This window comes from Tiliqua scincoides, chromosome 1, assembly GCF_035046505.1.
Source record: "Tiliqua scincoides isolate rTilSci1 chromosome 1, rTilSci1.hap2, whole genome shotgun sequence".
NCBI classification, from domain to species: domain Eukaryota; kingdom Metazoa; phylum Chordata; class Lepidosauria; order Squamata; family Scincidae; genus Tiliqua; species Tiliqua scincoides.
This window is the reverse complement of record NC_089821.1, coordinates 256,465,515-256,493,003: the sequence shown is the minus strand read 5'-3', so window position 1 is coordinate 256,493,003 and position 27,489 is coordinate 256,465,515. Positions and strand designations below refer to the sequence as shown.

The 27,489-nt window shown below is 44.5% G+C and overlaps 1 protein-coding gene across 1 annotated transcript; it reads right to left on the bottom strand.

The window, feature by feature from the left end:
• Positions 1-9,414: 9,414 nt before the first annotated feature.
• Positions 9,415-26,869, bottom strand: NEK2 (NIMA related kinase 2). The gene is made up of 10 exons (XM_066611741.1): positions 26,800-26,869; positions 26,581-26,687; positions 22,542-22,759; positions 21,088-21,328; positions 20,164-20,246; positions 19,703-19,829; positions 19,128-19,350; positions 18,590-18,644; positions 18,441-18,511; positions 9,415-10,453 (listed from the first exon to the last, which is right to left on the bottom strand). The coding sequence occupies exons 2-10, from the start codon at positions 26,677-26,679 to the stop codon at positions 10,224-10,226; spliced, it is 1,347 nt and encodes a 448-aa protein (XP_066467838.1). The 5' UTR covers positions 26,680-26,687; positions 26,800-26,869; the 3' UTR covers positions 9,415-10,223.
• Between the last annotated feature and the right edge of the window lie 620 nt (positions 26,870-27,489).

The following is a 27,489-nucleotide window of genomic DNA, read 5'->3' as shown; positions in this document are numbered from 1 at the left end:
GTATCGGGCAGGTCACCTTGTACAAAAAGACACAGGAGGAGGTCACTTATTAAAGTAACAGAATTGGAACAGGCTACATGAATTTTGGAAGACAGGATGAAAAATCAGAATTCAAATGGTTTTGATCAACTCAGTATCTCAGCTGAAAAGAGTAAGATTATCAGAATGAAGAAGTGCAGCTGGCAATGGCGCTGTTGTCAAGACCAAACTGCCAGAGATGTGGGAACTATGAAAGCAGCTAACAACCAAGGTCATGATGTTTTAGTTTTCCAGGTCATGCTGGGAAATCATCTTTTTGCCTTTCTGATTTTTGGTCATCTCCAATTCAGGGCACTCTTCCTGGATATCATCATTAGTGTCTATGGACACCTTTTCGTATTGTTCTTCTGTTGCTGCTTTTAGTTCAACACAAAATGCTTGAAATATCTCCAGCTGAGTTCATTATCCAGGTGTCTCTCTTTCATGTCTTTTGTTCCACCATGCAGGAGATTATCTGCAATTATTTTCTATTCTAGTGCACAGATTTAATGCCCTACTTATAGCTCTGTTTACATTATTATCAGAATCTCTTTCTGAGGCAATTAGCTCTCATGAGTCCAAACATTCAGGGATACAATTTGGTGATTTAGGACACCAGTTACCTTACAATATTAGCAGCGGCCTGCTGGATGGCAACCCCTCCACTGAGGAGTTTTAAAAGCATGTTTAAAACTATCAAAAACCCCTTAGAGCAGGGCTTTTCAGACTGGGGTGTCGCGACGCCCCAGCCTGTGGGCCCTGGCCTGTTTCCCCTTAAGGGGCGGGTGCAGCCAAGAGGCAGGGAGGAGGCAGTGGCACAATGCCCAGAATTGCGCCGCTCCGGGGTCTGCAGGGGCTTGGGTACACCTACCAGATCCTCCTGCGGCCTCCTGGGGGTGCGGGGACCCTGCGCAGCTATCTGCAGGGCTCCCCAAAGCTTCACTAGTGAAAGTGGAGCGATCGCGCTCTGCTTCCACTAAACCGGATACTGTTTACTCAGAAGTATGTCCCTCTGTGTTTGGTGGGGCTTACTCTCAGGTAAGTGTACACAGGATTGCAGTCCAAGAATGTTACAATGGCCTTCAGACAATGACACCTGGATTCATACATCATGTGTGGGAGTTTTGGATTATCTTGCTGATAACTTCTTGGAAAACATTCAAAGTGTTTGATTTTATCTTTAAAGATATAAATAGATTTTGCTTTATTTCCAAGAGACTACCCTGGCAAAAATGAATTGGTCACACATGGAGAACACAGTGTGTAAATGCATAAGCCTAATGGCCCAATCCTATCCAGCTCAGGAGCAGCGGTTTCAAACGCCTACTGCTGGATTCTGTGCTGGATCTGAGCAAGCTTGAGGTCTCTTTGGGGAAAGGAGAGTTTCTTCCCCTTACCCTGAGTAAAGCTCCAGTCTGCTCAGTGGGGCTCCTTGATATTTCACTGGTACAGACTCAAAAAGCCCCTTGTCAGGCTTTTGAGCCTGACACAGGGTAGAATTTGACAGAGGAGGACTCTACTGGTTCCACCACCCTCCCAGGCCTAACCCTCTTCCAATTCTGCCCCCTTCCCTGCCCTCCTGCCACTCTCTCCATGCTGCTTGGCACTTATATCCTCTCTGCCAGGGCTGGGGGTCCAACTGCAGCACTAACTGGGTGGCGCAGGCCTCCCCGCTAGCACCGCTTACTCTTTGGGTGGCACAAATGTGCCTTACAGCATGTTTGCAACACCCAAGACTGGCACTGCAGGTGCAGTGCAGGCATCAGGGCAGCGTAGAATCAGCCTACCCATTAAAAGCCAGGCTTCACTAGTATCTGACTTTTAATGGAACTCCCAGAGATTAAAAGGGAAGATTCTCCATTTTTCTCGAAAGCCTGCTTTTCCAAAACAGCTTGCTTCTGTCTGGTTATCCCTGGTCTTGGGTGGTGGCAGCAATCAACTGTCCCAGTTAAACCCACTGTCTGAATGAGACAGGTTGGAAGTGGGTGCTGGTTGTTAGACGATGCGGGGCTTAGCGGTGGGTTACAAAACTCTGGCAACAGCTCTGAGTTCAAACTATAGCAGCTTTATTTCCTCCTGTTTTGATTTTTGCATTTTGTTTGGGGGAGTGGCTTAATCTCAAAGGCATAAAGGGTGCAGTCTGGCATGTAAAGGGCAGGAGCTAAAAGCAAGCAGCCTTTCGGTCTCTAAGGATCAGTGGGGTCGGGAGGCTAGAAAGAAAGATAAAGCTCTGTCCTTGGCTTGCCTACCAGCTACACTGAGGCTGCAATGCTAACCACAATTTCCTGAGAGTAAGCCCCATTGAACAAAACAGGACTTACTTCTGAGTAGACATGGATAGGATTGTGTCCTGAGTCTATGAGGGGTGGGTAATGGGGGCCAAAACAATGACTCCAAAATGCTTGCAGTGAGAGACTAGTTCTCACCTGTGCCAACCTGCAGAATGCCCATCTTGAGCAAACTCTGTCCACCTACCACAGAAGCTAATCAACAAGAGTTTGCATAACTCCTCTTGACTCCATCTTAATACTGTCATAAAATACAGACCATCTCATCAGATGCAACTCAGTACCTCCTTTTTCTTCCCTTTCTTATCACCACCCTGATGAAGAGCTCAAAAGCTTAACTGTTCAAAATTTTGAATCGTTTTCTTTGGTTCTAAGGAAGATATTACAAGAATGAAGGTTCTGAATTGTTTTTCTAATGGACCAACACCTATCATTTTCAAATTACCCTGCCTTTACAGCACCCACCTAGACTGGGCCCAGTTTCTGAATTCCACCCAATCTAATCAACCGCTGCCAAGTGAGAAGATAAGAGAAGAACAATAAGTGCTGCTTCTTCAGAGACAGGAACACTGGGTTTTCTTTCTTGACCATGTTATCTTGAAATCCTGTAAATAAAGATTCAAATAAACAGAAAAGCTCTTTTGTGAGTAATCCCTTGAGCCTATGATTAACTCCAGGGGGTTTCTGCTGAAAGCTGTGTGACATCATGGGGGGGAGGAGACTACACCACCCAAGAGGAAAGGAGGAAAGGAAGATGGAAAAGCGTTCCTTTCAAGACCTTATAAAAATGGATGAACAATGTAGGTGGGAAGTGCGGGCTTCAGAGTAATTATGGAAGGCTCAAAGAGGATTAGTTATATTCTGTTAACTATGATGTTTATGTTATAATGTTTAAGACAAGTGCAATCATGTAAGTTGGCTATCTGTTCTTTTTTCTGTATAAGATACAATTGAAACATAAATTTTAAAAAGCCATATAAATCACCCCATCTTCAAGTATTTTTACCTGCCCCTCTGTGGCAATGGTTTTCAAACCTTCTCTCTCACAAGGGTTCTTTCAATATCTGCAACTCTGTCTCGAAGCATCTGCATTGTGCACTGCAGAGGAACATTCTAGGTTGCCCCATTCAGTTCATGTGGAGCACTTGCCAGACCCAAGGGCTCAGCTCAGTGCAGAGCATGTACATTGCATGCAGAAGGTTCCAGTTTCAATCCCTGGCACCTCCAGGAAAGAGGTCTGGGAAAGAGGCCGATCTGAAATTGTGAAGAGCCACTGCCAGTGTAGACAATGCTTCGTGAGATGGCCTTGCTATACATGTTTCTATAATCATTACCTTGCATGAAAAGGGAATATCTTCCAGAAAGTGCATCTATGTGTTGCTCACATCTACATGTTGTAGGGCAACATTAGTGCTGGTAGTTTTTCAGGCAGTTTTCTACCATTATTGATCTCCAATGAGAAGAAATTTCCAATAAATTTCAGGGTTCACCTGAAGGAGCGTATTTGGAAAACTATTGTTATAGTGGCCAACATTGAATTTCATCTATTCTCACATCTGAATGAATGAGACCAGAGCTTTGCACAGTGGACCTCAGTGATGCGGATGTGGAGGAAATAACAAGTGCTTTTAGTCCCAAGGCCAGTGATGGTAGTCAGGGAGAGGTCTTGTACCTCCAGTCTGCAGTGTCCTTCTGAGCTCAGGACTCTGATTGCAGTGAGATGTGCTTGGGTACATAAGAGAAGCCTCACTGGATCAGGCCAAAGGCCTATCTAGTTCAGCTTCCTATATTTCACAGTCAGTAGTGGAGCCGGGGGGGGGGGGGGGCAGAGCTGTAAGTGCTGCATGGCTCCGAAACTCACTGTGTAAACTGCCCCCTGCTATGGGGCCATTCCAAAAAGTAAAAGTAGTGTGGAGGTGTCTCCTTTGCCTTGCTTTTGCCCGAAGACAGGCTCCAAGGGGAAGGGGAAGGGACAGCTTACATAGCGAGTTTCTGAGCCATATAGCACTACAGTTTCAACCCCCCACCTTTGCTGTTGCTCACAATTGCCCACCAGATGCCACAGGGAGCACAGAAGACAACAAGATATGTGTATCCTGTTGCCACTCCCTTGCACCTGGCATTCTGAGATAGCCTGCTTCTAAAATGAGGAGGCTTCACATACCCATCATGGCTTATAATCTGTGATGGACTTTTCTTCTAGAAATGTGTTCAATCCCCTTTTAAAGGCATCTAGGCCAGATGCCATCACCAATACTCTAGATGTGGCCTTACCACATCAGAACTGAGCCCACATCATTCTAAAATAAATTTGTAAATAGGTACCCTAAAATGAAGGGAGTCAGGAGTACTGTGTATATGCCACCTCTTCCCCTACCAAACTTTGACCATGTTGGTAACCTATCTATTGGGTGATGGGACAAAATCACCAACATTCCTATCCAACAGAGAGTGACTGAGGCCAACATAAAAAAATCTTATGTGAGCATGTATTTTAAATTTAGGTACAGTTACAATTTGTTTATGCATCAAACACAAGAAAGTGAACAATTATATATTACACAGTCAAGATGTGGCTGTGTAGTTATCCAAGACCACTGAACAATTATGACTGAGCTAATAGAGCAACAGCTTGATTACATAGGGTCATATAATCCAGCAGCAATGAAAATTAATTTCCTGCAAACAATGCCATTGTGAAAAATCTCAAGGTTCCAGCCAGCCTGCAAATTAATCTTGCCTGCTAATCACCTAATGCAGATGAACAGCAAACAACATGGGAAGGCAATTGAAAGAACTGGTTCAGTAAATCACTTTCTGCACAACTTCACTTGAAGGGGACAGAAGATGCTTGATGGGCACGTGTGCAGATATATGGTGCAAATTCATGGTAAAGCAAAGCAGAAAGCATAAGCTCTCTGAATTCCAACAGAAAGACAAGCTTCAATTCTGGAGCCAGGTTTAGTGACATGAAGCTATCGCTGATAGTAACAGACTTTCCAAAAATTGTGACCAGGGCCAAGTAACAGAAATTCCCAAGACTGCCCTTTGGCTTTCTATGTCATACCACATGGGATAAAGGCAAATGTTCACTGTTATCAAAGTATGGCTGAAAAGATTATTACATGTAAAGCCAGCACAGACGGTATGTAGCATTACTATTAGCCTATCAGCTGTTCTGCACTTGTAAAAATTAATATTTAATCCATGGCAGTGTTTTTAAAGTAGCCTGCAATAACCTTGAATAGACAGAGGTTGCAGTCCTAAAACACACTTATGAGGGTGTAAGATCCATTGGACAAACAGGAACTTACTTCCAGATAAATGGGTATGATTGCACTGTAAATGAATATTTAGTATTTCCGTTGTTCTGTTTCCAGCTCATATTGTAATGACTGAGACCAATCTTAAACCACATTTTTAGGATTAGCTTTTTCCCCTGGACAGAATTTTGTGCAGTTCTTATGATGGTGACTGCACATGCAGCATTCTGATATATGCAAAAGGAGAGTTGAATGCAGGTTAATCCAGTAAAAGCTAGTGGTAGTAAAATCTACAGTCCTTTCCATGCTTACCTGGGAACAGAGACTTGCTTCAGAATAAACATGCACAGGACTGGGTTGCAAGCCCCTCCGTAAACAGGAGTCCACTCCCTCAGCAGGTACAGCTTTAGAGCTGGGGTTTCCTCCTTGATTCTTTGCTGCTTCTGGATGCTCAGGTGAGCAGGGAGGCTTAACCTGGCCTAGTCTGGTGTACCAGTTGCATCTATACCCAAGATACTGAGATCTAACCATTGTAGTTGATGCACTGGTTACATCATGACTCAACTACTGTTTCCGGACTACAGGAAACTACTGGAAACTAGTTTCAAGACATTTTTCATAGGTAGCAACACATGTGTTGCTACCCATGAAAACTGCTATCAGTGCAAAATGTTGTGGCCCATGTGGTTTTGGGAGCTAGGCTGCTTGAGTCTGCCAGACTGCTGCTCCTTTGGCTGCTTTAGTTGCTGGTTTGTTTCCAGGCAAGGTACAGGTGGTCGGCACATCTCAAAAAGGACAGTGGAAATGGAAAAGGTGCAAAAGAGAGTGACTAAGATAATTACTGGGCTGGGGCACCTTCCTTATGAGGAAAGGCTATTTGGGCCTCTTCAGCCTAGAAAAGAGACGCCTGAGGGGGGACATGATTGAGACATACAAAATTATGCAGGGGATGGACAGAGTGGATAGGGAGATGCTCTTTATACTCTCACATAACACCAGAACCAGGGGACATCCACTAAAATTAAGTGTTGGGAGGGTTAGGACAGACAAAAGAAAATATTCCTTTACTCAGCGTGTGGTTGGTCTGTGGAACTCCTTGCTGCAGGATGTGGTGATGGCATCTGGCCTAGATGCCTTTAAAAGGGGATTGGACAAGTTTCTGGAGGAAAAATCCATTATGGGTTACAAGCCATGATGTGTATGTGCAACCTCCTGATTTTAGAAATGGGCTATGTCAGAAGGCCAGATGCAAGGGAGGGCACCAGGATGAGGTCTCTTGTTATCTGGTGTGCTCCCTGGGGCATTTGGTAGGCCGCTGTGAGATACAGGAAGCTGGACTAGATGGGCCTATGGCCTAATCCAGTGGGGCTGTTCTTATGTTTCTTAAGACCTTTAAAACCCTCCATGGCTTACAGCTGGAGTACTTTAAAGATTGTCCCCTGCCATATGAGACAGGTTGCCGCCTAAGGTGGTGGAGAGAGCCTCCTGTGTGTGGCATCACAATTTGGAGCTCAACCTGCAACAACCAGTAGGGCATTCTTTGTAGCAGCATCAAAACTACGGAACTCTTCTAATTGATTACAAACTGAATCCTCACTGTTACAGCCTTCTGGCACAGCCTTAAAATATTGTGAAGTCTCCCAGCTTTTATGTCTTCTTCATTTAGTTTCATATCACTGCTGCTAAATTATTTTTATTGTTACATTATTTCATCTATTGCTTGGTATTTTTATCTTCCATTGTATTGTACTGTTGTTAGCTGCCATAAGCTGTTTATTATAAAATAAACGTATCATGCATGAGTTTACTCAGAAGTGTCATACAAAGGAACAAAATGTGCATCAAAGCACATGCACAGGATTGCAGCCTGGCAGCCCAATCCTATGCATGTCTACTCAGAATTAAGTCCCATTAGAGTCAATGGGGCTTACTCCCAGGAAAGTGTGGATAGGATTGAGCTGTTAATAGTCAGCTTTTGCTAGATGGTGCTTCAGAGTAAAACTCACAACAAACATTCATACAGAAAAGCAGGCAATTAGAACATCGTGGAATCTGTTGAGGTCAGACCTCCTGTTCCTAGAATTCACATTGCTGTTCACTATTGGGACTTGTAATAAGCCAATTGCTGCAGCTGTAGCTAGATCACACAGTCCAACAAAAACCAAGGGTCTGGTTCTCAGAGGTGATAAACCACTTTCTAACATTTCTGAAGAGGGGAGAGCTCAGATGATGGCCTGCCCCTCCCACAGAAATGCATGCAGCAGCTAGCGTGTTATGGAGAAAGGTTAGAACTTGTATTTAGCATCACAGGGACAGATGGACCTATATATATTCAAAACAACACAGTACAGCCCAAATATGAACAAGTACTAGTCCCAAGTTCAGATTTCAGCATGGGAGAGTTAAACCTGTGTTTAAGTCATTTCTGCCCAACATTGCATAAACACAACAGAGATCAAATGTGTACACCTTGGCTAGGCAGAAATGGGTTAATTCTCTTTTTGAAATTATTGGGCCAGAACAAATGCCTCTATAGAAAACTATAAAGCAATTTTTTGTCACCAGCAGTTTTGTCTCTTGCTGTTTGTATTTAAGTTTTGTTCTTGTGCTTGAATTGCAAACATTTTTAATAGGAAGTTAAATGATACAGCCAATTTCTTTCCATAATTGGACTGGGCATAGCTGAGCAAGCATTTCCACTGCATGGGGGGAGGGGAGAAATCAGCGTTTCCCAAGACTCAAACCACTCACTGCAGTTGCTTGGAAACAGTGACTCAGCTCTGTAAATGTGATTTATGGTGTCTGGTGTGCTATGGGGGTGGCAGTTCCACTAGTGACACAGGGAGCTATAGCTTGGTGCCTTTGCATTAATGCAAGTTGTGTCACAAGATTTCTCCCCTCTAAATCCTTCAAGTACAGGATTGCTCATACATCTCTTAAATTTTTTTTAAAGAAAAAGCCAGAAAGAATTACTGCAGCATATTCTCCTATTATTATTATTATTAACAGCAAATAGGCTGTTGATCTATAAATAAAAGATAGGCAGCCCTAGGAGACATTTAGCACACTGCTTGAGCCATTTTAATTCAGGGCTTGCCTGATGGGTCACTGTAAGAATAAAGTATGTGCTTTTTGCTAATCGTCTGGAAAGGGTCCTAGAATATGTCAGTATTTTTGTTGCCTAATCATTCTTCAGTTGATAGCCACTTGCTATAATGAAATAGCCAGTCAAGAAGCTTGGTTAGGACTGCAGCTTTGGGTTAGCCCTTAAGTCTTCTTGTAGCCATTTCCTCTTTTTGTTAAAGATAAAAATTGGCCCCCTAAAACAGCACTTCCCCAAATAATACACAATGGCAATCCGCTTTACACACAACAATCTGATAAAACCAAAATTGAGGGCAGCTGTTCAAAGTGACAAAGTCAAAAGTTCCAGTGTGCTAGTACAACCCCTTTGCATGCATCTGGCTTTCTGCCTTAGGCTGATATCCAATCTGTGCACAATTTTACGTAGTAGGATAGTACATGCCTGCAGGTTGCAAGGAACACAAGGGTAGCATTTGTTTACTTGAGAATCCCCTGCTCTTCTCCCAGTACAAGGTCATCTTTGCTTTTAGAAAGGTATGGTTTTTTAAAGCAATATGAGAAAGGATCAGTATAATGCTAACCTCCAAGGCCACAATACTTGAAAGCTGTTTTGAAATAGGTGGAATTTGCCTTCAAGTAAATGTGTGAGCTTGATCAAGTCTGAATTTGCACACCTCATGCTTACAGGTGATTGCCAGCACAAGTACACCACCTTCAGGCCATCAGAGAATTGAAAGAAGCAAATAGAAAGAAGCCCTGAGAAAAGATTTATATTTACAAAAGAAATAGTTCAACAAAGAGTAGCTTCTATATTTCTGACATACTGTAGAACTGGGACACTAATGTTGTTCCTCACTCTTGAGAAAAAACATGATCTCCCTTCTGACAGCAAAAACTTATGTATGCACACCCACAGTCCCATCTGAACAACAGTTATTTTCCCATTTGAATTCTAAAGCTAGTTAATGGGTCAAGAAGCTCACACAAGAGCTGTAAATTTTCAGCTGTAACTATGGTACATAGCTTTATCTCAAAATATATTAATGTACTTTAAATGCAGCTTTCTTTATAGACATGTAACTGTAGGGATTTTCAGTTATGCAATGTTTAGAGAATTCTAGTGGCAGAAACCCAAGTTCTCTAGCAGTCAAAGAGGAAAACACAGACAGTGCATTTGGTACAACATTCTGCTGACACAGCAGCCAACTGTCATTGGTACCTACAGAAGAGGCTTAGAAGAGTAGAACAAGCTTGGGAGGGATGACAAGAAAATACTTGACATTCCACACAGCATAATCGAGCCTTACACATTCAGTCTTAGGACATCTTAAGCTAATCCCACACATTCCATCCCCACCCAACTCTTCCATCAACATTTAATAGTGGAACTAGGCTGGTGATACATACACATACTACCAAAGTGATATTTACATACAGTTAAAAGAATATTTTAGCATCTTTTCTAAAACCATTTGACACACCTTATTATAAGCATCATTACAAACATAAGCTGAAAATGAGACTATAAAAGCATTCAAATCTACAACCAGGAGAGTCTGCACAAACAGTTTCAACGCATGCCAAGGAGCTGCCGGCTTTTCAGTTGATAGTGCTTCTCCAGTTCACACAGAGCTTGAGCACGGAGGTTAGCTGCATAGAGACGCTTCTTCAGCTTACAACCTTTGTCTATCGAGAGGGGAATATTCTCCAGATTGTCACTGCACTGAGCATTTTCTTTACTTTCATCACCAAACTGAACCTTCTTTTTTCTTGGAGAGAAGGATGGCAGCTCTTCATCTTCTTAAGAACAGAAAACAGAGTCAAAAGGTGTTTCAAAATACTGAAAACATTTCTAAATATTTGTTCTCTTCCACTTTAGGTTGCCAGCACAGGAAGCAGAAATGGCCACTCTTCAACCCAAGAAAATCCTGCTGCTATCACACACTGAAATGGAACCATAGTTCAGGTCTGGGGCACAGTGCCAATAAGTGGCAACTCTCTATGGCAAGGACATAAACATAAGGCCCGCAGACAGGATGCTCTTTATCTGGTCCCCATAATAATTGAGCTCTTCCAGCACCACCGTCATAGGGCTCTCAGCTGCTGAGTTTTGAAGCAATGGTAGTGCTGGAAAAGTCCAATAATCATGCAGGCCAACCTTTCAGCAGCACTGCTTCTGCCAAGGTGTTCACTGTGGAAAGGATAGCCCATGTGATAATTGGGCTTACCCAGCACTGTCCTTTCAGCAGTGCACTTCTGCCAAGGTGCTGGGAAGAAGATCTCAGAAGGTAAAGAACTGTACAGGGGAAGAAGCAGACCAAGACAGGTGAGAGAAATAAAGTACTACTTAGGTGCAGTGAATCAAATTATCAGACTGCCACCCTTTCCACAGTGCCATTACTGCTGAGGGGTCACTTTGCATAGCACCACTCAGTCGCTGAGCTGCAAAGTGATGCCTCAGCAGAAGCAGTGCTGATGACAGAGCAGCCCATGAGATAATTAGGCTCCCCCATATCTTGAAAATATGATCAAGAGTTGCATATTTTCTATCACTAGCTGCCAATGAGTTCATAAGTGAAGAAAAGTGTTTATTTCTGGTCATCACCTGCTTTATGACACCACTTTTGCTAACATCACCTCAGCAGGCACCATGAATGCTATTTGGCCCACTGAATGAAATGTGTTTGATATCCCTGTTCTCTGGCTTGAGTATTTTATTCTAACACAGCAGTTAGCAGAGGTTCAAAGCAAAGACCTAGATACCACATTCCTTCAGATCTACAAACTTCACCAGTTCCCACAAATTGTTCACTTTTATGAAATGACCTTCCTCCTGTTATATAGTTGACTTGCTATAATGCTTGGGTATTGCAGCTTGGGATTCTTTGGGTTCTCTCAATTCTTGGGTATTAAGAACTTAGGGATCTTTGGAAACTACTAAGCATTTTGGAACCATGTAACTACTGATGCTTGTAGAACTGTTTAGGCTTGATGTTATAAACCTATGCCACTCCTGTAAGATCTTAAAAGTTTAGTTTTTGAAAACAAAAACAATGCTTTGCTTGAGTCACAAGGGAATCGTTTCAGTGCCATGTCCCAAAAAGGGATTAAAGTCTTATTTCAACTTAAAAAAAGAAGTCGTATTGCCAGCTCTTTTACAGCATAGTTGACAGATGTGTATACCAGGCTGCATTCACATGAATAAGGAAAACAGTTTTATAACTCTTGTAAGGTTAGTGAGGACAATGGGCTTTACTTCTGTACTGGTCAGATATCATAAAAGGAAAATAGGATAAAAACTATCCAACTTAATGTAGCAAAGCAGAGGTTTCCCAGAAGTCTTCTTAGTTCTTTAGAGGATGAATATTCTCTCTCTTGGGTAGCTTACTATTTGAAGGGGTGGTCTAAAGTCTCCTCTGGTAACATTTACATGGACAACTACTGAGGTGTAGGAATAGTGCCCCTCTTGCAACCGACACACTTAAAGCCAAGAAAGTCAGTTGACAAGAACATGAGGTCATTAAGGATTTGTAAAACTGAGGTTGTGTGACCATGGACTCAGCTTACCAGTACTATGAAGATGCTACTACTAGGCCATTAAACACAAGTAGCAATTCATTGTGTACCCAGTATTGATATCCCTCAAAGGCACTACTTTTAAAACTACAATTTCATTTAGCTGTTCATCCAAGAAGCAAAGTACAGTACATGCGGTCTGATCCATGGAGTACTCTACCAAGGAGAAAAAATGACAAACTAGCCCTTGCAATAGAACAGTGATGCTCAAAGTGGTGGTCGGTCACGACCCACCATAGGAACAGAAAGTGGCAGCACCACAGCAAGTACAGCACCATGGGCACCCAGAGACTTGCCAGCCTGCCTGAGAAGGTCTGCAAGCCTTGGAGAGGGTCCAGGAGGTCTGCAACACCCTCTGCGGGTCTCCCCCAAGCTTCATTTTGCTCTGATCTGCAGGTTGGAGTGACTAGTGGTAAACTGAAAGTTGCTCCAGTCTGAAGGGTGGAGCAAAACAAAGGTGGGGGGAGGAACACAGAGGGGGCTGCGGGCCTCCCGGATACTCTCCAGGGCTTGCAGACCTCTTCAGGTAGGCCTGCAAGCCTCTGGGTGCCTGCAGCACTGCAATTGCTGTGGCACATCCCCCCTCCAAGTCCCCACCTCTGCAACCTCTTACAAGTGGTTCTCAGACTCCCAGTGAGTTTGAGAACAGCTGCAGTAGAGCAAGTGCAGGAAGGATAATGGCACTAAAGACATCAACACTTTCCTGCTGCATTGCAGCCCCCATCCAAAGAGCACCTGTATGTGAGAGCTGATTTGAAGGAATAAAACAGCAGCCACACTCAGCTCTTTCCATGTCGTATTTATTTTGAGCCAGAGCAAATAGCTCAAGCTTGTCAAGTGAACTATTTTCCTGGAAAAAAACTGAACAGACAGGGAATAAGAGGGCAGGGAACTGGCTAGACTAGGAAACCAAGAGTGGGTGTAAATGAGCAATTTTTACGGTGGAGAGAGATGAAAAGTTGCGTTTCTCAAGGCTCAGTCTTGGACCTGTGCTATTCAACTTGTGCATGAATGACCTGGATAAACAGCGAGATGGCCAAGCTTGCAGATGACAGTAAACTTTTCTAAGTGATGAAGGCCAGAACGTATTGTGAATTGCTCTAAAGTAGCTATTCCCAAACTAAGGGGTCCAGGACCCACTACTCTAAAAGGATAAATGGGCAGCAAAATGGGAGATGCACTTCAGTGTAACCAAATGTAAAGTGATGCACATTGAGGCAATAAAAATGTTTCTATATGTGAATGGGTTCTAAGCTGTCTGCAACAGCTCAGGAGAAAAATTGTGAGGTGGGGAGATAGCTCAATGAGAGTGTCAATTCAGTGTGTGGCAGCTGTGAAGATGGTCAATTCCATGCTCAGGATAACTTAAAAGCAAGACAGGCTACAAACTTTGTGGCTCTTGCTTCTAGAAAGAAGGCAGGGAGGGGGAACATTAATATTCCTATTAATGTTGTATAAAGGCTTACCACTGTGATTATGTTCCTTCCATTTACAGATTGCTATAAGCCTTTCAAGCTTATAGCAATATGCAGGCAGGGAGCCTGAATGCTTGAAGAGACTAGATCAGATACTACCAGGAAGCAGTTAGGTTCTTGCTATAAGCTTCCAAGACTTATAGCTAGAGGTGTTTGAAAATGGTGTTACTTATCTTACTCAGAAGTAAGCTCAGTGTGTTCAGCAAGACTTAGGCTGAACACAACTCTACTTATAGCAACCTGTAAAAAGAACACTTTCATCATGGTAAGGCTTTAAACATAATAGGCATGAGAGATAGAGTTTTCTCAAATCTGTGGTTTCCATATGCATGGAGGGGGGGGCTAGACCAAATACAGGAGATGCCTGTACTATGTGGAAACTGTCATATTTTATTGGGGCAAGGAAGGCATTTAGAACATAGCCTCGACAAAGGTTACAGCAGCCTTTTAGTCAAATCCTACTGTTCTCCACCAGACAATTTGAACAATTAGGGCAATTTTTCTATAAACCACTACAAGTTTCCAGTGTCACTATTTTTATGACAGAAGATACTGCTTCTGTATGTAGAAGAACAGTGGTTCTCAAACTAGTGGGGTGCAACCCACTAGCTCGTGTAAAGCTCCTCCAGTTGCTTTAAGGGGCAGGGGTGAGGGCAGCGACATGATCCCCAGGATCACTTTGCTAATGGGGGTGCTTTTACCTAGTGATGTGTGCAGGACATTGTAGGGAGCTCCGTGCAGCTCTTCACAGGGCTCCCCAAGTCTTAGAATGAAGGAAAAACATGAGTACAAAGCACTTCCTTGTCATAAGCACAAAGGAAGTGCTTTGCACTCACATTTTTTCTAAGACTTGGGGAGCCCTGCTAAGAGCTGCACAGAGCTCCCTCCTCCTCCTGCACACATCAGTAAGTAAAAGCACCCCTCTTCCACCATTAGCAACATGCTCTTGGGGATTGCGTTGCTGCCCTCGCCCCCTCCCCCACAAAGACTTACCCTGGGAGTAAAGCTCCTAGGACAGTGGTTCTCAAACTTTGAGGGAGCTTTACTCCCTAAGTTCTTGCAGGGGAGGGGCTAGGGCAACATTCCCCAGGATTGCTTTGCTAAGGGGCATGGAGGGTGCTTTGCACTTACTTCAAGAAGCCAGGGTTGCAGCAGGCTACAGAAGGTGCGGGGAGCCCTGCGCAACCCTACACAGCGCTCCCCAAGGCTTGGAATGTTCGCTAAAAGCAGGCGCAAAGCACCTGCTGCAAAAATGGAAGTGCTTTGAGCCCGCTTTTAGTGAAAGTTTCAAGCCTCAGGGAGCGCTATGCAGGTCTGCCCACACCTCCTGCAGCCCTGCCTTCTGAAAACAAGTGCAAAGCACCCCCCCCCCCCCACAACACAATCCTGGGGATCATGTCACTGCCTCCCTCCTTTTCCCCACACCTTAAAGGGACAGGGAAAGCATTACATGAACCGGTGGGTTATGACCCACCAGTTTGAGAACCACTGCAGTAGAAGATTGCAGTCTGTGGGACAGTGCGAATGTAGTTGTTGAAGCTGGAATGTTAAGTATCTCTAGTTAACAGAAACTTCATATAAGAGCAAGGACATACTAGACAAATTTCTTCTTAAGACATAGCACCATGTGTCACCATTTAAAGTGTGGTGAAAAGAGAACCTGGTGATATTCAAGGTTGAAGGGTTTCAGGCCTTCTGTAAAAGAAAGGCAATTCAAGTATGGGTACCCCTCAATTTAAACAGCGGTCACCTTTTTGGAAATAGATGTGTATATTAAAGATTTGCCATACATAAATCCTACAGGTTAGAGCAGGGGCAGGTAAACTCTGGTCTGGAGTCCATTTGTGGCCCTCAGGGACCCCCTATCTAGCCCACAGGGAGCCCCCACTCTCTAATGAGCCTCTGGTCCATCTGCTGGAGCTTGTGCTGGCCAATGACTGCCAGTTGCAACTACCAGACATGAGCTGCAGACCGAGTAAGAGCAAGGCCTTTTATAATCTCCATGTGGTTTCTGCTTTTCCCTGGGCAGACCCCCCCCCCAATTACCTGTCAACAACTTAGATTTCCATGTATTTCTGGCTTGGTTGCATGTTTTCACTATGCAAAAGGTGTGTGGCAAAGCACTCATAGTTCTTATGTGGTTGTACATGCCTGTATTATAATGCTCATGTGTATTATATAAATAAGGTCAGTAAAATTTCATTTACATCTCTAATGTATTCATTTAGGTAAATTTATTCAAATTTGAAAAGTAAATTAATTTTTTCCCAGCCCCAACAGTGTCAGAAAGATGATGTGGCCCTCCTGCCAAAATGTTTGCCCACCTTAGGTTAGAGGAAAGTCAAATGCTTATGCCGACTGACAACTTCTGCTTGCCCACACTGGCAACTCTGGCCCGCAGGTCAGATCCAGCGCAGCACAATGATTCCAGTTGCAGTGGTGGCAAAGTCTTTTTGTTCCTACCCTGCAGCCAGCAGATTTTGCACCTGATTTTCACATAGCTGGTTGCCAGTCAGCCTCTTCCTCAGGAAGTCAACCCAGAAGGCTCTGCAGCCATATCTTCCAGCTGAAGGGGCTGAGAAGCAATCAGGCACGAAAACTGCTGGCTGCAGCATGGAATGGTAAGGCTTTGCCACCACTGCACCCAGCATCATTATTCTGATGCACCTCTGCCTGCCGGCACAGGGAAAGGGTTGAAGAGGGAGACTATTGGAAGTGGTTACTATAGTCAAGGGCTGAGAAAGCAACAAGGATTATGCCAATGAAACTGAAAAAGTGGTAAGTGGCAGCTTGGTGAACTCATTCTGTCTCAATTTTTTATTTTCTGGCTTTAGAAGGGACCCCCTCCCCCACATGAAGCTGCTAGCCTCTAATGGAGTTCTGCATCAGCAATTAATTTTGCTGCAAATTATTCACACATCAAAGCTGGCAAACGTCACAGAACATCTTTGTCTTCTGGAGTGACTTTGCAAGAAAATGATTGGCAAGTGTAATTTCAAAACTCATGTGTTTGTTAGACTTCCAATATTAATTTGCAGATTAACCATTTCAAAAACTTGTAAATCAAGACATGCCTGTGTGCCATGCAGCTGGATTTACAAAGCCAATTACTTAAACATGCATTCTAGTATTTGGAGTCTGATTTGGCCAAACAAGTTCTGAGATCAGTGTAAGCAAGCATTCAGATAGCTATACAACTAGACTGGCATGTGGAAGGTGGGTCTGAGCTTTTGTTTTCTGAACAGCAGCCTTGTGTAGCATGACAAACTGCTTTTGAACCATGATTCCAGGAGAAAGTTAAAGTCTAATTAGTTCAAAATGAAGGCCAAGAGCCAAATAAAGCAGCATTTTAAAGTCAACCGCATAGTAGCATTATCAGACTGAACTGCAGACAAAGTGGAACTGCCAAACTGACAGGCAGCCCAATGTTAATGGGCCTCAGCACTGGTGCCGAGTACAGCAAAAGTGCCATACATACTTTGCTGCTGATGGGAGACATACGCCAGCAGTAGAGAGCCCAGCACCACTTGGTGCTGGGCCGGATGAACAACTGGTGACACCAAGGCGTAACAAGTTTGCCTGCTGCTCAGTGGAGAGGCTTCTTGGGGAGGGATAGGGTGGGGAAGGCAGGAAATGGATGGAACTGGGCAGAGGGAGGGTGGATTGGCCTGGGGGGGGGGGTACATGGCAGCAGAAGCTACCAACAAACCCTATAACCCTTCCTGAACCATGGAGCCCAACACTTGTTTCCTCAGTTCTGTGCAAGCTAAAGAGCTGGTGCAGATCTAAATAGGCCCACTGGGGCTCTACAAAGGGTAAGGGAACTAAAGTTCCCTTGCCCCAAGGAGACTTCCAATTGCTTCCCTGTCTGCGCAGGATACAGCAGCAGCCATTTCAGCACCACTGTACCATGGGGAAACATAGGATTGGGCTCTTATAATATTCAACTGACTAGGTGGGGTTTGAAAATTGTAAGACAATAGAAGGTCATTCTAATAGCTTTCTGGAAAGTTCTACAAACTATTAAGTCATAATAGTGGTTCTTGGCTCTATTGAGATAAGCCCAATTTACATGCTTATTTAAATTGATAAATAGCAAGTAAAATATATTTTTATTAAAGTCAAGTTTTTAAAGTTCAAGGAAGTCAACCTGCTCCAGTGTAGGGATGCGTAAAAAATTCAGACACAATAAGCACACAGAGCTGGTGCTAGAAACAGACAATACATATCTCTCCCAAGCAAGTCATGACTGATGGAAGTGATATCTTAATGAAGCTTAGTATTCAAGTAGCTCAGGCAAAGAGAAGCCTTGTTGGGTTTTCCATTCCTCCAGCACTCTGGCAGAGGCAGATTTGATCAGTGCCAGAGATGCAAAAGTCTTGTACACCATGCAGCACTCCAAGGGCCTTCTCTAGTTAGTCACATTTTGCTACACAGACAGGAAGATTGTTTATCACTGACACATCCTGCTGGTGATGGGCTGTTACCTACACAGTATCACAGTGGGGCTATACTTCAGTAGTAGATCAGGCCCTTTGGATAGCTATATGCTTGATTATCCCTTGGTTGCTTCTGGTCTTGTGGTCTCTAGCCAATTAAGGATACACAACTCCAGGAGAGAGATACCAATATCCACCACAGAGAGTTATTAGAAAGATCACATGTTATATGACAGGAGAAAAGGTCTGCATCCCTGGCTCAGTAGTCCAGTAGCAGCCTCCCAATTCTTCTCCTACCTGGGCTAGCTATGGGCAGCAGTACTCTTTGGTCCTTGAATAAGTTGTAATTCTTCATCAAGTTCTCAGCCCTGTTTAGAATAAAGTCATTAGTGATAGCAGTGCTAATCAAAATAAAGAAGTGTTTAGAAATTTTTTTAAAACCAAACCTAGTAAGTTTGTCCTCTGCCAATCTCTCCCGAATACAGAGCTCCCGCTCTCTTTCTGAAACAAGATACAGTTGTGTTAACTAGCTCGCAGGGTACATTTTCCTTGGACAAAGAAATGCATACCATGACAACATTCATTCTAGCCAGTACTTACCATGGTCACGGAAAAAGCTACATACATCACAAGTTTTAAAGTCCCTATAAAGCACCCAAGGACAATGCTCTCAAATCACTTAGGTTTGGAACAGACCTATTATAAGATAAACAAATGAATTCTTACCAAAATAGTGCTAGCAATGGTTTTTAAACATGGAATTTGAAAGCTTTAGTATACCCCAAATACTGTAGAAGTGAAATGCCAGGTGAGAGATTATTCTCTATTACTCAGATTCATTTTTAGCTACCCAACAAGAGTAGAACATTTGCTAGTACTATCTATCTTGACACTGTAAGCTAAGGTTCAAGACATGAATGGGGTATGGCTAGTATCTTCGATTCAAGAAGCTATCCTCCAGATTCCATCATTAAATTTCCTTACGTTCCAGTCTGTGCTCTCTCTCTTTTATGGCTCTCTCCCTGTCTTGTAGCTGCTTCTCTTTCAGTTTCAGCTCGTTCACTGCCATTCCTGAAAGTTTCTCCGTTTTATCCTGCTCTTCTGATCGTCGCCCTCTTCTCTCATAGTTTTTTCCTTGCTCCTCAGAGACCAAGTCAACTATCAAGGGGTTCTGTAGAATTTCTTCAACTGAAGGACGGAGGTAATCCTTGAAATCAGGAGAGACCAATGATAGGCAACAATCAGAAGAGTTACATTTGAAGAGCCATATTTGTTTTGAGGAAGCACATTCTGGGATCTAGCAAGACCCATGCATGGTCGTTTTAAGGAAGCACATTATGGGATCTAGCAAGACCCATGCATTGTCTTCCCTGTAGAATCTATGTAGGCACTGGAGCTACATAGATTTAGAAACAACTGCACCTACCAGTGATCAAGGGCTGCTCAGGAAAGCCCTCCCTCCCAGCATTTTTAGAGACATGAAGGCTCAGTAGCCTCCCAAAATGAGGGGAAACTGCCAGATGCAGCTGTGTATCTTGGTACTTCCAAAATATCTTTACCTTTAGGTGCAGCATCTTTGTAAGGAGTTCATTCAGTTGATCTGAATAACGGTACGGGATTCTCCTGAACTTTCCTTCCCTTATCTTTTCTGCTAGCTCTTTTTGGTTGTAGGCTGTAAAAGGAGGCCTAGAGAGAGCAAACGCACTCTTTAGTTTCACTCCAGCATCTACTTGGGATAAGGGAAGTAGGTAGAGATTTTATGGTGCACCTTACCACAGTACAAGCAAACTTTTCCAAATTTCTAGTCAAGTCACAGCAGTGACAAACTGCTGTCAGCAGCCAGGTTACACTGGTTTCTGAGATTTCCAAAGGTGACAGTATTGTATTTACATGCCACTTAAGATAAAGCATGTTACTATTTAAAGTCTGATTCTAGAACATCCTGATACCAAATGTTCTGTTCAGTGTACAACTCTGCTAAAAACGGCACAGCACGATGGTTCTGGCAGAAAGTACTTACGACAGTGCACATAACTCGTAAAGCAGACATCCTAGAGACCAGATGTCCGATTTCTCATTGTAGGACATGCGATTTATTTGTTCCTAAGAATAAACACAAGCCTTAAATTTAGAAATAGTTACAGGTTACTTGCTAATAAATGCATAGCAAAGGAAATTCTGCTAGGAAAAACGCACTTGTAAAATGTTATCTATAATACTATAGAATTCTGATCAATGAAGGGCTCTAAATCAGAAACAAGTAGCAGAAGTGAGATTAGCACAAGTTTGCTGTTTACTGTATCTTAAGCAAATATCTGTCTTTGGTTGCATTGCACAAACATACCACAAGAGGAAAGCTACCTGTTGCCATTCTAATTTCAGTGGACCCCTCCTCAATCTCTTTAAAGAGAGGAGTTGTGTTTTCCTTTAGGATGGCTGAAAGGCAGCTATGTCAAATGGGAAGTTTCGTAGTGGAAAGTACTCCACAGTTTTAATGTTTCTGCAGAAAGTTTTCTACTTCAAAATTGTACCATTTCATAAGGTTAGTTTAGTGCTGCTTGATACAGTTCTAGTCAGACTGGATCATGAAGTTGTTACAATCAAACATCAGATTTACTGTGCAGACTCTTGCTCCCCTTCACCACTCAAGTATTTTAGTTTTTATACCACCCTCCCCCCCCCAAGGAGCTCAGGGCAATATACATAGTTGCTCCCCTCCTTTTGTCTTCACAAGCACCTTGTGAGGTAGGCAAGGCCAAGAGATGACTGGCCCAAAGTCACTGAAGCAGCTTTTGACCGGGCAGGGATTTGAACCTGGCTCTTTCAGAAACAAGTCCAACTCTCAAATCACATTTCAGATCTTTAGCACACAAATATGGCAAACTGATTTATTTCAAAATAAACAGAACTAAAGCTGCTCAAAGGGCACTGAAGTAGCACTTACTGGAGACATGTAATACGGCGTACCAACAAATGTTTTTGCAAAACTGGTATCGTGGTTCAATATTCTAGCCAGCCCAAAATCTCCAAGCTTCACATTCCTCTTGCCATCTAGGAAAATGTTGGCTGGTTTTAGGTCCCGATGAAGCACTGTGTGACCGCCATTACTCCTCCGATGACACTCCTTCAAGGCCAAGGTCAACTGAGTAAGCACTCGAAGGACAAAGTTTTCCTCCAAATAATGTCTGCAAAGAAATTAGATATTTTAGGTTCTTAATGTTAAATATTTGTTACCCTCTCTGTAAGTCAATTTCTGAAATTCTATTACTCTAATGTAACCAAGAAACATAACCCAGTATGGGACTATATGGGCAGCAGGCTTAACTTTCAATGGCTAGAGTCACCAGGGCAGGGAGCAGGTTTAGCTCCCACATCACACTGCTGTTCAAATACACCCCTCCAATGTATTCTGGGTGAATATTCCCAAGGGTCATAGGGGACAGTGTCCACTGTCAGCAGTGTGGCCACATGTGCAGCTTCCTTCTCAGTGCTCCAGAGCTTGGCAACAGTATCACCACCAAGCTTTTGGGCTGTTTTTTTTAATCATCATCATGTACCAAATCTTCAAAAAGAGAAAAAACTGAATTTGAGGTCACAGTCAAAAGAGTGGAGATACACTGTCTGTCCTAGACAGTCAACAAGACAAGTGGAAAGTATCATTGGTCAAGACAGTTGTCTGATCCCAGAACTCATTTTGCAAAGAGACAGTTGGTGTGACAAAGTTTTGCTTACCACTTAGGATGATCACACTTGTATGGTTGTCCATATGGGCTCCATCATCTTGTCACATGGTAAAGATATTGGCAAGGATGGATAACTCCATCAAGCTCCTCCTACCCAGTTATGGACCTGGCCCATGTCACCCTGGGGCACAGGCCTATAATGCCACTCCCCCAATACTTACTTCCAGAGCCTCAGAAGTACTGCTTAAGAGCGCTCCAAAGGTCTCAGAAGGCTTTTGGAGCAATCCCCACAAGGCCCACTAGCACATCACCTGGGGCTTTTGCCTCCCTGCCCCCATACCCTTGCTCCAACCAGGGTTATTTTTCAACAGTTTATCCCTGCTTCCTCTGCACTGTGCATCAATGCTAGCTTGAGAGCTCACCAGAACAGAGGTATCATCCCTTTGCTTGTAAAGTGTTACATATATAGATGGTGCTGTAACGCTGATGTTCCCCTCACCCACCAAGTGTTAATGCATTGTAAAAAAATGGCCCTCTCTAACCACCCAGTAATACTTACATTTTAAAAATGACAAGTGCCTTACCATCACTAGAATTGGTAGTAGTCAAGAACTTATTGTTCTTGTACTGTAGACTGCAAATCTGTCAATAAAAGTCTCAAGAAGAGACAGAATCTCAAAAAACCAACCTCAAAACAAACTAAAGTTTTACATGCCTTTCTTTAGTACACCTTGTAATCAGAGTTGACAAGTCTCCTCCTTCACAGTATTCCATCACTATATAAAGAGTTGTATTTGTCCTGTCAATTATACGATCATAATACCGAACTATGTTTGGGTGTTTTAGCTCACGGAGCAAGTTCACTTCAGAAACAAGCATCTGTTTTTCAGATTCTGTCATAGAGCCATAGTCCAGTTCTTTCCAAACCAACACCTGAAAAAGATGAATAAGCCATCAATGGTCAGCACATCTAAATTGTGTTAAACTGCACAGCAGCACTGAAGCTAAATGAATTAGCACTGAAGACCACTTCCACATCCCACCCTTAACAAAACATGCCCTCATGTCTCCACTGCTCACAATTTTGCAATGTTAGTGCAATTATAGTTACCCATTAGCTTATTCAAGTCTCTCTTAATCAGTATATGAACATAGCTGAGTTGCCAAAGGAAGTAAGGTCTAGCTTGGATTACCTTATCTTTGTGTCAACATTGTCACAAGTGACATATAGCTCTGAATAGGGAGACTAGCCATCCTAATCACCATCTCACATCTACCAAGCTCTTCACAAAAGTCAGTTGAATTAGCACATGCTCACTGAAATAGAGCATCCTAGAAGCAGGAGATTCTTACCATGTATGGAACAAAGATAACTGCCAGAGTTGTGTGCAAGGCTCTCTGCATTCAGCCCCAGGAGCCCATTTCAAGGTTCACTGTGTCTGAACCAGTGACTCTGCATGCCAGCAAGTCTTAAGATCAACAAAAGTCAAGTTTCTTGCAGGTGCTGGATTATCGGCTTGCTCTGAATGGGGTTGCACTCCCTCTGAAGGAGCAGGTTCGCAGCTTGGGGGTCCTCCTGGACTCGCAGCTGCTCCTGGATTCCCAGGTGGCGGCTGTGGCTATGGGGGCCTTCACTCAGCTTCGGCTGGTGCGCCAGCCGCGGCTATACTTGGATCGTGCAGACCTGGCCACGGTGATCCATGCCACGGTGACATCAAAGTTAGATTATTGTAACGCGCTCTATGTGGGGCTGCCCCTGAAGACGGTTTGGAAACTGCAATTAGTGCAGAATGCGGCAGCCCATGTGGTCACTGGAGCTAGGCAGTTTGACTCTGTCAGTCCGCTTCTCCGGGGGCTACACTGGCTGCCCATTCATTTCCAGGCCCAATTCAAGGTGCTGGTTTTGACCTTTAAAGCCCTATACTGCTCTGGGCCAGGATATCTTAGAGACCGCCTACTCCCGTACAATCCGGCTCGCCCTCTCAGGTCATCAGAGAAGACCTTTTTACAAGTGCCGCCACCCAAGGAGGTCTGGGGGGCGGCTGCAAGAAATAGGGCCTTCTCGGTAGTGGCACCAACATTATGGAACTCCCTTCCCCTTGACTTGAGAATGGCTCCCTCTCTTGAGAGTTTCTGGCGAGGCCTGAAGACACTGCTATTTACACAAGCCTTCTGATTCTTTGGCCTTTTTAATGTTTTTTTTTTTTTACACATTTTGTAGTTTTTACAGGCCTGATTCCTCTGTAACTTGCTCTTTTGTACTCTTTTTATTCTGTCTTTTAATCTGACTACTGTTTTTTAAGGTCGCTGTTAATGTGTTTTTAATGTTTTTATCTGCTATTTGTCTTAATTTGTTTTTAAATGTGTTTTTTATATGTTGTTAGCCGCCCTGGGTCCCTTTAGGGAGAAGGGCGGGATATAAATAAAGTTTATTATTTTATTATTATTATTATTATTATTATTCAATGCAAGGTGTAGAAAGCACCATTGTTAACAGAATATTTCCAATCTTTCAGGGAGAGTGGAATCTACTGCTGGAGAGCAATCTAAGGAATCACCAACTTTTGTATTTAAGGCAGAGAGAGAAGACCAACCATTTGCATTTCTTTATCACAGTAGTCCCTGTTGCAGTGGTTTTCAAACTCTTAGGGAGAGTTTGAGCCGCTCTAAGTTCTTGTGGGGACAGGGGGAGGCAACCACACTATCCCCAGGATCACACCTCTCGGGGGCTGCAGGGCCTTGGCTGCATGTATCCGAGCCTCCTGCAGCTTCCCAGGGGTGCAGGGAGCCCTGCGAGACCTACTGCAGGGCTCCCCATGTTACATGAAAATCCCCTTTTGCCTTTAGTTGTGATTTTCTCTTTATCTGGTTATGTACTATGGACTGAAGTATCATGCAGATTAAACCTCAACACACAGGACACAATCAGGTCAAGTCACAACCTCCACTTCCCTGTGGTTATAGGCATCTTAAATCCACCTCCCTGATCACACATTATAGGAAGAAGTCTGGCATAGTAAATCATTGTTTTAAGTGTCTCCTATTCATTGTATTGTTTTAACCCAATCACTGTTTGCAAAAGTGTCTCCTAACTCAATCACTGTTTAAGTACTCTATGCAAATCTGAACTGCCTTCCTGGGTTACTGTATTCATTGTATTGTGTAAGTTTCCCCCACCTAGGAAGCCAGCCAGCCATTGCTGATAACTGACTTCCTGATCCTTTCATTGTTTTACTTACTCAAAGCATCCTGCTGGGTGGTAGTAAGCAAAGCTACCATTCAGCTCAGCACATTCTAAAAAAACCCTTTTAAAGAGAGGGCTGGCTGCCACATGCTCTCTCTCTGGCTCGCCCTCCAAGGACACAACACATTTGTGTTGTGTCAGAGGGTCCTCTACACAGGACTCTCCCCCCCCCAACTGCTCTACAGGACAGGTAACTATCCAGCACCAGAAACCCTTTCCTTCTTCCCCCCCCTTTCTCCCCCTCTCTCGCTATCTTTAGTTAGCAACTGGGTTTGGCAGACCAGGAACCCCTAAAATCCTTCCCTACAACCTTTCCCTTTTCTAATTTCCTCAGATGCACCAAATACTTTTTACACGCAACCACCATGAAAGCTAGGTACACTGGATTCAAGCACTAGAACCAAGGAACATATACTTACCATTTTTCCATGTGCATTATGTTTACCTTTGTGCTTTTGTAATAAAACTATAATCTTTTATTAAAAGTTATCTTTCTCCCAGTCTCCTCTTTAAGCTAAAGGGAATTTCTCTGCATTACGCCGTCTTGTTATCCAGCCTGCAATCCTGAGGTTCCAAAAAGGGTAGCATAATAATTCCCCCTAAACAAAACAGCCCTTTTGGTAACACCCGCAGCTTCAGAAGTGAAAGTGGAGCAATCACGCTCCGCTTCTGCTTTAGTGGAGGTAGGACACCACTGCTCTGCTTTTTTCCTGGGGACCACACTGCTGCCTCCAGGCTGCCCCAGCCCCTTAAGGTGAAAGTGGCCAGGGCCCACACACTGAAAAGCCCTGCCCTATAGAACAGTATCCTAAATGGTTTCAGTGGTGACCCTAAATACAGCTTCTCTCTGTGGGTCAGCAGACTGAGTTAGTACATGTTACTACTGAATTAATAAGATCTAAGATTAATAATTAAGATCTGATTAATAAGATGGGTTATGTCAGAATGCCAGATGCAAGGGAGGGCACCAGGATGAGGTCTCTTGTTATCTGGTGTGCTCCCTGGGGTATTTGGTGGGCTGCTGTGAGATACAGGAAGCTGGACTAGATGGGCCTATGGCCTGATCCAGTGGGGCTGCTCTTATGTTCTTATCTAAGTTCTTTCCCAGGACATGAAGCTAAAAAAGAGGACATGTCCTGGAAAAAGCGGACGCCTGGTTGCCCTGTGCTAACAGGCAGAGGGTGTCTGGGGGGACCCACAAGTACAACCAGTGGTACAAATAACTGGCTGAGAGCCACTGGAGCAGCACAGCTCTGAGCATCACGACTTGGAAGTAAAGCCCACTGAAGCCAACGAGGCTTACTCTCAAGTAGGTGCCTGGAGGCCCTCAGCCCAAGGAAGGGCAGCAGGAGCAGAGCCCGCCTACGACCTCACGTGCTGGCTTCAAGAGGCAGGTGGGGGCTGGCCACGCTCAGACTGGGGAGCGCTCGGCACCAGCTCAGAGGCAGCCCCGGCTCTCGCTCCCCCGCTGCCAAGCCCAGCCCCGCCAGGTGCGGCGCTCTCCGCTCACCTTGCCGTCGGCCCTCCTCCGCACCTTCTGGCACCTGCCGTAGGAGCCGGCGCCGATTGTGACGAGCACGTCGTAGTCCTCGGGCCGGCTGGCCGGCATCACCGCTCCTGGGGAGAAGCGAGCACAACAAACGACGCCGTGTCGGCACCGCAAGGCACGTTTAAAACGCGCCGCGACCGCCGCTGATTGGTCGAGGGTCGGGGCCCCGCCCACGCCTACCCGTCCTCTTTCCGATTGGCTCCCGGGGGGATTCCAACGGCACGCGCGCGTAACGGCCGTTTCGGCTGCCTGAGGCGCTGAAGGGCGGCGCGAGACGCCCGAGCGAAGAGTGCGCGCCTCCAAGGGCTCAGCGCCTGTCCGTCAAAGCGCGTCACAGAGCGGGGTAGGCGGTCCTAAAGGCGGAGGAGGGGCGACCAGAGAGTGGTCTGTCACTTCCGCCTCCCGATGGAACCTTCCGCGAGGGGAAAGAGCGTCTTCTCAACCCCGTACCGCTCCTCGGCTGCCGCAGGGAGGGAAGGGGAGCTGCAGGCCTTCCCCACCCAAGCACACGAGCAGCCCCGCTGCAGCAGTCCAGGGCCCTCTAGTCCGGCTTCCTGCATCTCTCAGCGGCCCCCCAAATGCCCGGGGAGCACGTCAGGTAGCAGGAGACCTGCATCCCGGTGCCTCCCTTGCACCCTGACAGAGCCCACCCTTCCCTGGGAGTAAGCCCCGCTGACTATAAAGGGACTTACTTCAGAGTAGATGGGCGCAGGCTTGAGCTGTCAGTCATGGGCCAGCCAGCTGAGGGCCACTAGGTACCTACAAGCCTATCCTTCTTACCTGGGAGTAAGCCCATTGATTATAATGAGACTTGCTTCTTAGTAGATGGGCGTAGAATTGGGCTGTCAGTCATAGCCCAGCCAGCTGAGG

Coding starts and splice junctions, on each gene's coding strand:
- NEK2 (XM_066611741.1), bottom strand. CDS start 26,679: ATGCCGGCCAGCCGGCCCGAGGACTACGACGTGCTCGTCACAATCGGC. Junction 22,760..26,580: donor GGAGGAGGGCCGACGGCAAG/GTGAGCGGAGAG, acceptor CATCTTTTTCAG/GTGTTGGTTTGGAAAGAACT. Junction 10,454..18,440: donor GCTGCCCATAGCTAGCCCAG/GTAGGAGAAGAA, acceptor TCTGTTCTTAAG/AAGATGAAGAGCTGCCATCC.